The sequence below is a fragment of the Sitophilus oryzae genome, unplaced genomic scaffold (genome assembly GCF_002938485.1).
Source record: "Sitophilus oryzae breed Bouriz unplaced genomic scaffold, Soryzae_2.0 scaffold_1701_pilon_pilon, whole genome shotgun sequence".
Lineage (NCBI taxonomy): Eukaryota > Metazoa > Arthropoda > Insecta > Coleoptera > Curculionidae > Sitophilus > Sitophilus oryzae.
Genome location: NW_022146393.1, coordinates 1,908,014 through 1,922,309, shown reverse-complemented (window position 1 = coordinate 1,922,309; position 14,296 = coordinate 1,908,014). Strand labels below are relative to the sequence as shown.

The 14,296-nt window shown below is 35.2% G+C and overlaps 1 protein-coding gene across 1 annotated transcript; it reads right to left on the bottom strand.

Annotated features, from left to right (window-relative positions):
* Nucleotides 1-1,111: 1,111 nt before the first annotated feature.
* On the bottom strand, nt 1,112-2,479 carry LOC115881203. Its single transcript, XM_030898612.1, has one exon. The coding sequence runs from the start codon at nt 2,477-2,479 to the stop codon at nt 1,112-1,114; it is 1,368 nt and encodes a 455-aa protein (XP_030754472.1).
* Nucleotides 2,480-14,296: the final 11,817 nt, after the last annotated feature.

Sequence of the window (14,296 nt, the reverse complement as noted above, 5' to 3'; positions counted from 1 at the left end):
TTCAATAGGAACACATTTTGCTCTGCAATGTACCACTTCGTTGGAAGTCCTGTGATACCATTTTATCTTCATTATTTGCCTTAGGTGTCTTTGTTGTAACCGCTCTAAACTCTTTATATGCTTCTTATATGGGACCCACGTTTCACTTCCGTAAATTAAAGTTGGAATAATAACTGCACGGTACACACTAAGTTTCACATCGAGGGAGAGATTATTGTTTCCAAAGACCCTCCTGCGTAGTTTAAAATAAGCCTTGGTGGCAGCACTTATTCTGTTTCGTATTTCAGCGTCTATGTTTCCCTTGTTGTTAAGCATACTACCCAAATAGCAAAAGCAATCAACCTCCTCAAGCCTTCTGCCCGACACGAGCAATTCGGTTTGCGGTAGCTCACCAGAAAGTGTTGACATTATTTTGGTTTTCTTAATGTTTATTTGTAGTCCCATTGCCTCATACGCCCATATATACATGTCCAGTATTTGTTGTAGAGTTTCAGGGTCATTAGCTATTAGTGCACAATCGTCTGCATACATTAATTCTGTGACGTACCTAACTCGTGTTTTGGTTTTCGCCTTAAGACGTGATAAATTAAATAGGCCTCTTTTTTCCATCTGTTCGATATCGGACAGCCAGACCTCTTTCCTGTAACTTTCTGTCTACTATCATCATTAGGGCTGTTATAAAGATATTGAAAAGTACAGGTGCCAGGACACAACCCTGTCTTACACCGCTGTTTGTTTCAAATTGGTCTGTTAGGGTACCATTGAATGATACCTCGGCTCTGTTGTTTACATGCAGACTTTTACAAAGGTTAACCATCTTTTGCGGTATGCCAAATTTTGACATAATTGACCAGAGTGCATCCCTATTGACCGTATCGAATGCCTTAGTTATGTCGATAAAAGCAAAATGTACGTTTTGCTGTTGTTCGATAGCTTTCTCTTGAATCTGACGAAGGCAGAAGACCATATTTACAGTAGATCTTCTCGGTCGAAAGCCACTCTGAAAGTCAGGTATCAGTTTGTCTACATAGGGCATCATTCTATTTATTATTATTTTTGCTAGGATTTTTCCTGCAACAGCCAGTAGAGAGATTCCTCTGTAATTTCCGCATTAGGTTTTGTCTCCCTTATTTTTATAGAGGCTAATGATTATTGAGTCCCTAAAATCCTGGGGTACTGATTCTTGCTCCCAGATAACGGTAAACAGATTTTCAAGATGGGGCATTAATTCCGGTGTCAGTGCCTTGTAAATTTCAGCAGGAATTGAGTCCTTTCCGGGTGCTTTGTTGTTTTTTAAAGATGCGATTGCATCAGCGATTTCTTCTCGTGCAAGTGGGATGGATAAGAAGTTTGCAGTGTCGTATTGAGGCAACAAGTCATAAACTTCCTGGTCAATATTTGAGTTTTGATTCAGGACTAGCGAAAAGTGTTCCTTCCACCTGTGACGAATTTCAGTTTCATCTTTCAGTAGTTCGCCATTTACGTCCCGTATTAAAGAAGAGCGATTTACAGGGCCGTATAATTCCCTCAGAGCTTGGAAAAAACGCCGACTATCGTTGTTGTCAGCGTAAGTCTGAATTTCATTAGCTTTACTTTTCCACCAAGAATTTTTGGCTGCCCTGATTGTTTTTTGAGCTTCGTGTTTAGCAGTTGTAAAATGCTTCTGGGCTTGTCTGCACTCGGGGTTATTCACGAGGCCGGTGTGTGCTTTTCTTTTGAGCTCAAGGGCGGATTCTATTTCCTCAGCTTTATCCCTGAACCAGTCCTTATTGCATCTTACTGTTTCCCCTAGAGTCTTTTCACATTCAGATTGTATGGCGTCCCGAATGTTTATCCAAATATGTTCAGGGTCATCGCTATCTGTGTCTGTAGCTCTTGTAAGAGTTTCGGAGATCCTGAGGCCTAGCTCTGATCTTATGTTTGGATCTGCCAATTTGGCAGTGTTTATAACTTTCCTTTTAGAGGGTTTTTTTATGCACGAGTATTTAGGTCGGACAGTTATCACCATTTTCGATATAAGTATTCTGTGGTCTGTCCAGCACTCTACGTCCACTCGGGCCTTAGTATCGAGGACTTCTTTAAGGTCTCTTTGCCTCACGATGACGTGGTCAAGTTGATGCCAGTGCTTAGATCTAGGATGTTGCCAAGTGCCTTTAAATTTGTCATTGTGCATAAATAAGGTGTTTGTTATCGTAAGGCCATGCTCAGAACACTTGGTTAGTAAAAGCTCTCCATTAGCGTTCATATTGCCTATTCCATGTTTCCCGATTACTTTCTCCCAGATGTTATGTTCACGACCTACTCGGGCGTTAAAATCGCCCATCAGGATCAATCGATCCTGTATAGGTGTTTTATTTAAAACTTCCTCTAAAGATTGGTAAAAAGCATCAGTGATTTCTGGATCAGCCTTTAGAGTTGGAGCATAAACGCTAATTACCGTAACAAATTTATTGTGCCCAATTGGATATCGTAGAGTCATAAGCCTTTCAGAGATTGCTTGCGGCGCCTGTTGCAATTTGGTAGCTAAATTATTTTTGATTGCAAAGCCAACTCCGTGCAGTTTTTTATTCTGATCTTCTGGGTACCCTTTCCAATAGAATGTATATTCGTTCTCAACAAGACATCCTTCCCCAGGTAGTCTTGTTTCCGAAATGGCCGCAATATCCACATTGAGTCGATACAGCTCTATGGAGACAATGGCAGTTCTTCTTTCAGGATGTTTCGATTGGCGAGAGTCACAAAGACTCTAACGTTCCACGCTGCAAAGGTAAACAATGTGCGTCTTTTGTACTTCTTTATCGATAATTCTCCTGCGCAAGCATCTTCCCCCGGAGATCCGATCGGGAAGGTATTTTACCTCCGGAATATTTTGTCTAGCGCAAAGGATTCATCTTGACTTTGATTGGAGATGTTCGGCTGTGTAATATAATTAGAAAACCAAGACGGTTACACCGCCGCTTGGTTGCGGCAGAGGACAGAAAGTTGGTTCCAATGGCACAGACTGGCCGCGACGACTGGCCTTTTGGTCCTCTTGACAAAGCCGCTTGAGATGCCATTTCCTGCGACTCACTTCGTGACTCTGTTGGACGGAATCACGGCATACTAGGGTTATACCGCCCCGACACGGTCGTCAGAGCCTCGTCTGTTAAAACAGGGTATACCGCGAGAAGGTGAGGTTGACAATTGAGCAGAGTAGGCTTTAAGTTGCGCACCACTACCCCTTATACCCCATATCTCTCCTATAATTAGACCAAACTAAGACAAATCTATCGACACCTTATATGTTAAACTCCATCAAGCAGGTTGAGCTACAGTGGCTGGCGAAGAAATTTACATACATTCATAGAAACGAAAATCAGAAGATGAATATAATTTGGACTATTCCAAATTTGCATCAGTTATAGTATTCCAAATTAGCAACATGAAGACTTACGCCATAATCCGTAACAAAATATACCTTGCTGGCAAGCGAAACCTTGGGTCGGCGCTTACATACGTATAGGAGTGAATCGCTATGGCAATCTAGTAAGTCGGAGAGAGCAAAAATACGAAGTATTTATTACATAACTACTTAATCTGACGCTAGATTCCATCCGCTTAGGAAAATATTTGCATTCTGTCTTTATTCAGTACATCTTACTTTGTTAAGCGTGTTGACCGTACTCTTCGTTCACACGAAAATCGGCACCCAAGACCAGAAATGCCAGCCCTAGTATTATGTTTTGACATATCAAAAAATACATTTAACAAATTAAAATATAGACCAACACTTACTTACAGTTAACTTAAATCAAAAATTAAGGCAATGATTGCCAATTTAATTTCCACTAATAATGTTTTGTCACGTCACAATTAATTCTTCACATATTTCTACGGTGTACTATAAATTTAACTAACTACAAAATTTGTTTGGTTGTGACAGGCTGAACTAGTAGTTCATACCATATTTAACCAGATAGCGCCACGCATAGTGAGTATAACAAATTACCAACAGTATTCCGAATTACACTCATTTCCTCTACTAAGTCCTCTTGTTTAATTTTCAAACTTCTTTCTTCAATTTTCATAGATCATGTACTATGGTAAGATATTTTATGTAGAGTTAATTTCTGTATTGCCCAGCACTACATCTTCATTTCTTTCTTTAATTTCATTCTTATGCTACTGTTCTTTAAGCCCTTCTTCAGTGAGTGCAACAGTATGTAATTCAAGTAGGTAAGTCATTTACATCTTCCTGATACACATTATAATATTCTTCTCCATTGCAGGCGATGACTTTTCTAAATCAGCAATTTCTTTAATTTGATCTTTGACACCAAGTCACTGGTTTCAAAAAAGTAAACGCATATAAGCGAACTGAGTAATACACCTCGTATAACGAGGGAATTGAATTTTTATCATAGTTTTAAATAGATAATATGAAAGTTTTCATAAACCATATCGCCATCAACGATTTCTTATTATACCACGCCCTGACCAGACTTGACACCAAACAATCCATTAGGTCAAATGACTCGTGCTAGCACGTTAACAGTACTCCTTCGGTAGACATTCGGTAACTTCTCTGGTTCCATTCTTCTATTCCTGCTCACTATTCAGTGTGTGAAGCGGCGCAGCTGATAAAATTTAAGCACGAGAAAAGCAGGAAGAAGAAGCAGGACGTGGATAACGGCATCTGTTTTCGACTTTGATGAGGCGACAGAAATATTAATCAGAAAGTCTTATTGGTCAAAGAAAAAACGTCCATTTGTAGGCTGTAGATGTAGAAGATGAGGGGATTGACACTATTATGTATACGATAAAGATTTATACAAGGTGAGTTTCCTATGATGTTGGGTATCTCGGAAACTACTGGAGATAGAGAGTCGGTTAAATGGGGAAAGAATTGCAGTTTTGTGGGGTCATAAATATGCGCTTTTCAGATTCTTGAAAAAGTTCATGGCTTACTAGATATTTCGAAAAAAACAAATTTCGGCTATTTTAAAAATTGTTCCTAATTCTATTATAAGCTATTTTAGACAAAAAAATTTCAGATAAAAGTTGTAGATAATCATATCCTTTATGAGAATGTGCCCTCCGTTTTCTTCTAAAGCCTGTCATTTTTGACATATGACACAAACATCTGTTTTTTTAAATGGAAACCATAGTTGGCCATGACTTCATAAAAAGCGCCATTTTTTAAGCTTTTCAGCGATATAAGCTATAATATGTTTTCTTCGAAAAATTACTGAGTTATATGCAATTCTTATCATTTTTAAACAATTTCACTAGTTAGCAATGGAAACAAGTTTAATCACCTTTGCTCTCAGAAATGTGAAGCTGTCACATCCAAACTTCGTAAATTAAAATAAGCAAAAATTGTAAATATGAATTTTTCAAATGAAGAAAAGCGTGTAGGATTATTGGTTCAACTTTTCTTGGCCATACATTTTCGAGGATACGTTGACCGGTGAATGTTACGTTTTTTAGAGAACGGTTTTCAAGACATGTTAGGAAAGTTAAATTTAGTTATAGCCAATTCTTATCTTTTTTGACTAATTTCAATTAGATTGCATGGTATTCTTATTCTGTTATGATTTATAACTTATAAAAAGTCACAATATATTACTAAACGGTTCCTTACAATTTACATTGAACAAACTAAAACTTAAAAAAATAATACCACTGCATACACTTTAAGTTATTTTAGAAAATGTTCCGCCATTGTTTTGAGTTGTATCTTTTTAAAACTGAATTACTACCTATTCTCATAAAAGGACCGGTCGACTTAATTAAACTTCTCTAGTACCGCCACTCGAGAGCAACGACGATTGAACTTGTTTCCATGGCTAACTAAGTGAAATTAGTCAAGAATGATAAGAATTGGCTATAACTCAGTAATTTTTCGAAAAAAACATATTATAGCTTATATCGCTAAAAAGCTTAAAAAATGGCGCTTTTTATGAAGTCATGGCCAACTATGGTTTCCATTTAAAAAAAAAACATATGTTTGTGTCATATATAAAAAATAACGGGCTTTAGAAAAAAACGGAGGACACGGTCTCATTAAGGATGTGATTATCTACAACTTTTATCTGAAAACTTTTTGTCTAAAATAGTTTATAATGGAATTAGAGACAATTTTTAAAATAGCCGAAATTTGTTTTTTTCGAAATATCTAGTAAGCCATGAATGAACTTTTTCAAAAATCTGAAAGGCACATATTTGTGACCCCACAAAACTGCAATTCTTTCCCCATTTCACCGACTCTCTATCTCCAGTAGTTTCCGAGATACCCATAGAGAACATCGTAGGAAACTCACCCTGTATATACTTATATATTTTTAGACATTATCCGTACGTATATGCTTAAGCAGCACATATTATCTTACTTAAAAGTTAATTCCCCCTACGATTCATATCCTGAAAATATTACACTTAGATGAAAAAAAATGCAACGAAAAACTTTTTATACATTTTAGTATTTGGCTTATTATACAGGGTTAATCGAAGGGTTGTTTTTTATCATAACTTTAAAACACCCTGTGGAATTAGTTCGTCAGAAAATTTTCCTAAAACATTAGTTTTCGGTCAGAACCATGTCTCCTCAACATTTTGTTTTTTGGATCATGTCAATCATTGCCTTGGTTAATTTTTAAGAGTGTAATAAACTTGCCACCAACAATTTGCAATTTTTTTAATTTATCATTTCTTTTTGATGTTTTTTTTTCAATATGACGAGGTGGCTTTGGTGATTATTGTATATACTATTGTAAATTGTGAGCTGCCCAGCATCTTCGATATATCTGAACCCTATAGAACACGGTTGGGAAATACTTGGCAGGAGGGTTAGAGATAAAAAAGCGACATCAGCTTCATTAAATAAACTTCGCTTGGTCCTCAAATATTTGTTTATTTAGCACTTAGAAACCGTTCCAAATAGTAAGTCACGAAATTTTTTCTGCAGGAATGCATAATTTTCAGTTTTTCAACCTTAGATTAGCTGAAGCCAGTTACATGAAAACACGTTTCTGTTTTTTATTCTAGAATTTTTTTGCACGGGTGCCCGGTGGCCTAGAGGTACAGGCTCTCGTCTACCAATCTCAAGGTGTGGGTTCGATTCTCACACCCGGCATTTCATCAGCCGACTATTTTTATTAAAATAAAAATAGTTTGGGTACCTAGGTCGACTCACCCTTAAATGAGTACTTGGGATTCACAATCCTGAGGTAATAATAGGCGGTTGAAGCGTAGTGCTAGCCACATTACGTTCCTTGTATACCGAACGGCTCTAGTATAGCAACCTGTACCTTGCTACTCCCAAGGCGTTAAACGCTATATACGGGAGCTATTATTATTAAATTTTTTTAAAGACAGACACGCAAAAAAACTTCTTGTGGAAGTGTACTATTTTCATTTATTGATAAATGATATATTAATATTATAAAATACAGCAAGATTTGAAAAGTACTCGCCAATTGGAATTCGTAAACAGACGCCTTTTAGCTTACAGCGTGTTTTGATTACTTTGGTGAGGTTTGATTTGGTTTGTCGGTTCATTTTTGTTTATTTTCGTTTTTTTTTCTCGGTACGGTATTACTGTCTAAATTACAGTAACTATTAGGTTAAGTTCATATCTACAAAAGAAAATTGTTTAGAATGTAAAGCAGGAACACGTTTTCATGTAACCGATTTCAGTTATTTTAAAGTCGGAAAAAAAATGATGCATTTCCGCAGAGAAATTTTTATGGTTTGGTGTTTGGGGATGTTTCTATATACTGGATATTTTTTTTTATAAGTGATTTCAAGTAAAAAGAACATCACCCAATCCTAGATTTTTTAGATTGAGAATTGCTAAGTTACTATATTTATAATTTTACTCTGTCTATTCCCCTATAGTATTTTTCAGTTTATTTGCAGAAGGAATTAGTTAATATGTTAAATTTGTCGCTATAAAATGATACATATTAAGTAGTTACGTTTTAGGAAATCAGAATGCGTCTTGGTTTTTTCTACCTAGAAAAGGATGCTTCACTGAAATTCATCCATTTTCTTTTAAGCGTACATTGGATTGAGAAAAACCCAACTCCAAAAAGAATTCATGGTCAATTTTTACCACAATCGTGCATGGCCATGCGTACCAAAATGAAGAAGGTTTTCTTAAAATCATTTCTCGTAATTCAGAATGGATATGTACACATTGCAGTGGCGTTACATTATAGTATTATATTCTGGCTGGTTTTCAAGAATAAAATAATAATTTTTATGTACAATTAAACTAGAGTATATTATTTTTTTTGTTGCCAACCATGAATATATTCGATGCCGGGCTGACTCTGGAATTTAAATTTCCCGCTGGAGATTCAGGTGGTAGCTCTGCTGTAAAAAATGTCAAGCTGCTACATTTATATATTTATTTCTTGACATTGTCATTTTAGTTTTGTATTACGAGTTTTTGGTTTAAATTAATAGTGTTGTGATACTTTAAGCTTAAATATGTTTATTAGCAGACCTTGCAATCGAATATTGTTGTTTTTAGAATCACTTTTAGTGCGAAGTGCACAAGATAGCTTAATAGCCGTAAAAATTTCATCGTAACTTTATATAATATTTGTACAATTAAACTAGAGTATATTATTTTTTTATTAAACTGAATAATATAGTAAATTTAATATTAATTAACCTTTTATTAGTATTCGAGGGCGCAATTTTTAAAATCATTGTTGGCAACCATGAATTCGACGCCGGGCTGACTCTGGAATTTAAATTTCCCGCTGGGGATTCAGGTGGTAGCGCTGCTGTAAAAAATGTCAAGCTGCCACATTTATTTATTTATTTCCTGACATTGTCATTTGCTTTGACATTTTAGTTTTGTATTACGAGTTTTTGGTTTAAATTAATAGTGTTGTGATACTTTAAGCTTAAACATGTTTATTAGCAGACCTTGCAATCGAATATTGTTGTTTTTAGAATCACTTTTAGTGCGAAGTGCACAAGATAGCTTAATAGCCGTAAAAATTTCATCGCAACTTTATATAATATTTTGAACGGGAAAGCGGTAGTAATGGCCCTTTATGTCCCTTAAGTTCTGTTAAAAAAGTGGGTTTTGTTGATGTAAATAATAACTGTTTGTATATTTATAATTTATTTATTTTTGTTTCCTAAAATATTTTGATTAAAAGAAAATATGTAAAAGTTGGCAACGCTGTGCCGGCCAAGCTTAATCACGTGAAAAGTTTATTTGTATGAACTATATGTATGTTGTTTTATTAAGGATAAAAATTATATTTTTGGTGGCAAGGCTGTACGTTTGACCTCCAAGTAGTTTCAACCCCTTAGTAGGTTGAAAGTACTACTAGTATTTTTATCTTTTCATCTTACAAACCTATTTGTAAACAAAAGGGGTCCCTTTCTGGGCAATAGATTAAAAAAAGACTAGGTTGACAGCATTTTACAGAGAATTTAAAATCTTCTAAAAAGAAGTATCATCCCCTACATAGTTGAGAAGATGAGGTTAGTAGTCACCTCCGTTAAAAAGTTGAAGTTACAGCGATGGAATTAATAGTGAAAAATGATTGCTCTTAAAAACAGTCATAAACTTGGATTGTTTTCGATGTGCTACCCTGTATATGAAGTTAAATAGTTTCATCAGTAATATTGTACATGCCGTTAATCTTTATAGCAGCCAGTGATATCAGAAATTTTTAGAAACTTATGATTTCCGAAAGGTTAATTTATTTTATCTAAATATTTAATAAACGTATACAACCCTCACTAGTAAACTATTTTGATTCTAATTAACTCATTGTGCAAACTAACATTCTTTTATTTAGCATCTGCTGTCTAGACTCTATATCTTGGGCATCTTCGTTTTCTGGAGTAAGGTATGTCTATTTATATTATTTGTTTGAAGCAAGTTATAAAAATCGTGATGGTACTGGCCTTTTTGTTTACCAATATTATTTTCAGTTTAACTAGAAGCGTTTATTAAATTTATTTAATAAATCTTTAGTAATACATGTATACTATGTTTGAAACATGTTCAAGCTATCCTTGTATCATTTTTATATCGGTTGTATGTATTATTTTATTCTCTATTCTAGTCATGTTTAAGAGTTTCATTGCCTATTCATCTCTGACAATCGATAGCGCCCGTCTCATTTACAGCGGTGTTTTGTCATTTTAGGGGCTCTGCGGTAGACCTAGCCTCACCCTTTTCCTCCCCCTAGGGACGTTGCTGTTACATCATGATAATTAAAAAGGCGAAATTAAAGGGACCGGCTGTCTGCAGAGGGCGCATAAAAAGATTGTCTCTGTCCGGTTTTACATTAGGGATGACTAAAAAAATATTTCGATATGTTCGAGATACCAATACAAATACATCACCCCAAAAGAAAATAATTGGTAAAATCCATCACAAGAGCATTGGAAATCGTTTCAACTCAGCTGTAGGTATAATTTAGTGTGATCATGAAGTACTAAATTAAACGTGTGTTTGGAATACTTTCCTATTTATGATGTTTTTTTAAACTCGGGTTTTAGTTGATTCCACTATGCTAACAAAACTGTGAGTTAATTTAAAGTTCGTTTCTTTCAGTAAGTTCAAAAGAGGTTGTGATAATAGAATATATCGATACCTATATTCTATATATCGATATTTTATCGGCATTCCTACTTTACTTTTCGTACGAGAGTTGAGAGGGTGCGGTTAGTTATAACTGCGGATAAACTAGGGGTGGATCTAATGAAGATTGTTAATGTTAAAGTCTGATTGCGGAAAAAATATGTTATATTTTTGGTGTGGGATAGGAGAATCCCTCAGGAATATGTTGCATGAGGTCTAAAAATTATTTCACGAGTCGGAGTTGCCAGATTATTTTTTTTTTCTGTCAAAGGAGTTCACTGACATCTGCTTTTAATTCTAGTATATAAAATGCTAATTAGAATATAAGTTCATAGTAAAACGTCGTTAAAACTTACGATAAACCTGATAAGCAAAGACAAAAAACTGTCAAAACTGTAGTTGGTCTGTACACTGAAAAAATGATCTTCAGTCGAAATGAATATGATTTTGACCCAAAAGATTGGCGCTTTTCAATAGGGCCAAGAACGAAGTTTCTTTGCGTAAAGCATTAACTATCTTTTCATAAGCTTTAAAAAATTACTTTAGAGAATAGAGAATCCAAAAAACTTTAGAGAATCCAAAGTATTTCACTCTTGACCAAAATGAATATGCAAAGAAGTTCTTGCTACAAGAACAATAGTCTCTTTGATTCATGCAAAAATTCTTGATTGAAAAGGGACATTTCTTGATTAAAAAGACACTTTTCTTCAACCAATACTATTGACTCAACTAAAATTCATTTTGATCTAAGAGAAGTCTATACATCATATACAGGCATATTACGAGGTATATTATTTTCCGATAAATTTAGGTTTTCCTGGTCTGTAGTAAGTAAAGTGATATTATTTTCCTCGATAGTAGTTATTTCTGCTTCTTCACTCCTTGGTATTTTTTGGGGTGATTCATCACTCTACAAATTACAAAAAATGTTACATTACGATTAATCAAAGTAAAGCAAATAAATTATTAAAATTATAAGGTTTGGTCACATTTTGAGTTTTTTAATACGACGACTTGAAATCTAAAATTTTTGTAATTATTTGCATAAAAAAATCGATACCTATATTCATATTCTATCTATAGTCACGCATGCATTATCTAAAGAGGTGCATTAGGTAAATGTCTCTTACCTTCAAATATAGCAAATAAATGCTCTAATTTCCATTTTTTCAGAAACTCCTTTAAAGAATGTAATAAAATGCATGTTAATAACGATCACTAATTTGTTATACGATATGCGTTTAAAAAGCAAATTATGCAAAATTCCAAGTGGAAAATTCCAAGCAACAAAACCCGTGCCTACTATGATGTGCGACCTATGAAATGCGACGTACGACTAATCGGACTGCCGACTGATTGTATATACCGCCCTTCGTCATCGTCTTTGCGTGTCGTTATTATTTTTCATCAAAAGAGTATTTAGCTATTGGAAAAATTGCCATGTTTCTTGAATGAAGTACTTCCTACCGTATTTTTCTTATTATCTTAAAACAAAGTAACTTGCACTTGGTTGAGTGAAAATAGATTCAAGAGCAATTTTCGAATTTTTCAAGAGAACAAGTTTTCCTGAGTTAAGAGAGTTTTTTTTCAGGCAAAATATTTTCTTTTACGCTAAAATAAATTCTCTTGCCATTAATTTTTTTTCAAGAACATCTTTTTTATCAGTGTACTAATGAACCATTGAGGTATTTAAAGCCGATTTGACAAAGCTATGTTCAAATACTGTCAGTCAAAAGATACTATAAAACGGCAGAGCATTCTATGTAGATTGTAGATTATAGATTCTATGGGATCTATTCTGTCCTTCTTTCTTGAGTTATAAGTAATCTACAGTCTCAGAGCTTTGAATATAGGCAGTATCCGAGACGGTTTTCCAGAGGTTAGTTGTCCGCCTCCGATATCTGTCGTACCAAAGTCGTACGTACCATATCTGTCGTAACACGAATAGTTATCGTCTCGGCTCACTCAGTGATGAGGTGTTCTGGTGTTTTTCCATGTTCCCCGCAGAACCTACTTTGCCGTTGTTTCTTAACTGCAATCTACTGAGGTGTTCATTGAGAAGACTGTTGAAAAACACGTGACAATTCGAAGACTGTTCTGTATATGAAGGAACATCATTACATTTCTCGTTTATCCTAAGACATTTAAGTCATTAAGTCCTGAGACATTTCTACGAATGTACTAGACCGTTGAAAGATTACCATTCTAGGTTACGGATGGACTTACATGTTACGATGGTTACTGGGTCTTCCGTGTTCTTGAGTTCTGCTTTAAGTAGATTTCCATTTGGGAAGCAAAACGGCTCTTGTCCTGTTCGTGGAATGTTCGCTCCTTTATTTTATTTTCTTTACTTAATTTGTTCAGCTTCTCTAGGCACTCTTTGGCCAACATCGAAGCATTCTGTCACTGCGACAGCTTGGTAAAATGTACGGTTCTTTCTACTAGGCTCAGTCTCTAAGTTATTAGACTTTGTGAAATGGATAGGTACGACTCGTGAATGTAATCTAGAAATTAGAGGACCATAATGAACCTGTAAAGATATGAAAAGCAGTGTAATAAACCTAATAGCCACGTTAAAAAGTTAATCCAAAATTCAATCAAAATCTAATCCAATCTAAACTACTACTAACATGAACATTCTACTAACCGTTCTGCTTCCTTAGTGGAAACCAACTTAAAGCAGGACTCTAGAATCTGGAAGACTCCATCCTCCATCCGTTACCTGGAATGGGAATCCTCCAACGATCTAAGATATGCGAAGATATTTCTAAGGACTTACGACCGAGAAAAATCAGAGAAAAAGTCAGAGAAAAATGAATGATTTTTCTTGATTTAAGTAAGAACAATCTTTGGATTGTCACGGTTTTTTTTAACGAGACACGGTCTCCTCAATGAACACGCCTTCAGTAGACTGAAACTAAGAAACAACGGTAAATGCAGATTCTGTCGGGAAAATGGGGAAACGCCAGAACATCTCATCACTGAGTGCGCCGAGGCAAGAACCATACGTGCCATAAAATTTAGTACGACTGATATCGGAGATGGAGAACTTATGATGCTCATTGTTTCCCTTTTCTCTCTTTACAGTTTATGATACTTCAAACTAGTCAATATATTAGATTCCATTTTACCTCCCCTTCAACGTATAGGCCTAGTTGGGGTAATGGTAAACAGGGGCAATTGTAAACAGGTCCAATAACTTTTGAATTTGGCGGGTAGGGAATAAGCCGACTGGCTACACTGGTGGGCGCCCACAACTTTGATGTGTATTGACTCGATTAAATGAATTTCTAGTATTTTATTATGGTGCAAAAACATTTTTTTTTGGAGAGCTGCTTTAAAACTTGTAAAACGTTTTATACCTTAGCGAAATTTTGTTTAAAAATTTCAATTTGTGAATAAGTTAAAATAATTTATATATGTATACATAGTGGTTTCATTTAGTACTGTATTAGTAAAATGCATGTTACAATTGGAGATTAACTTTTACGGGAAATGAAGTATAGACACAGGTATAGAGGTGTTTACAAATACCCCAGTAAAATAGAATTGCGGGGCAATTGTAAACTTGATTTTGGGGTAATAGTAAACACGTGTTAACACTGATAAGCTCCAAGACAGATATGAAAAAGACCAAAAAAAGAAAAACGTTAAAGATAATATATTCGTTTTCGGGAAAGACAGATGTTTTTG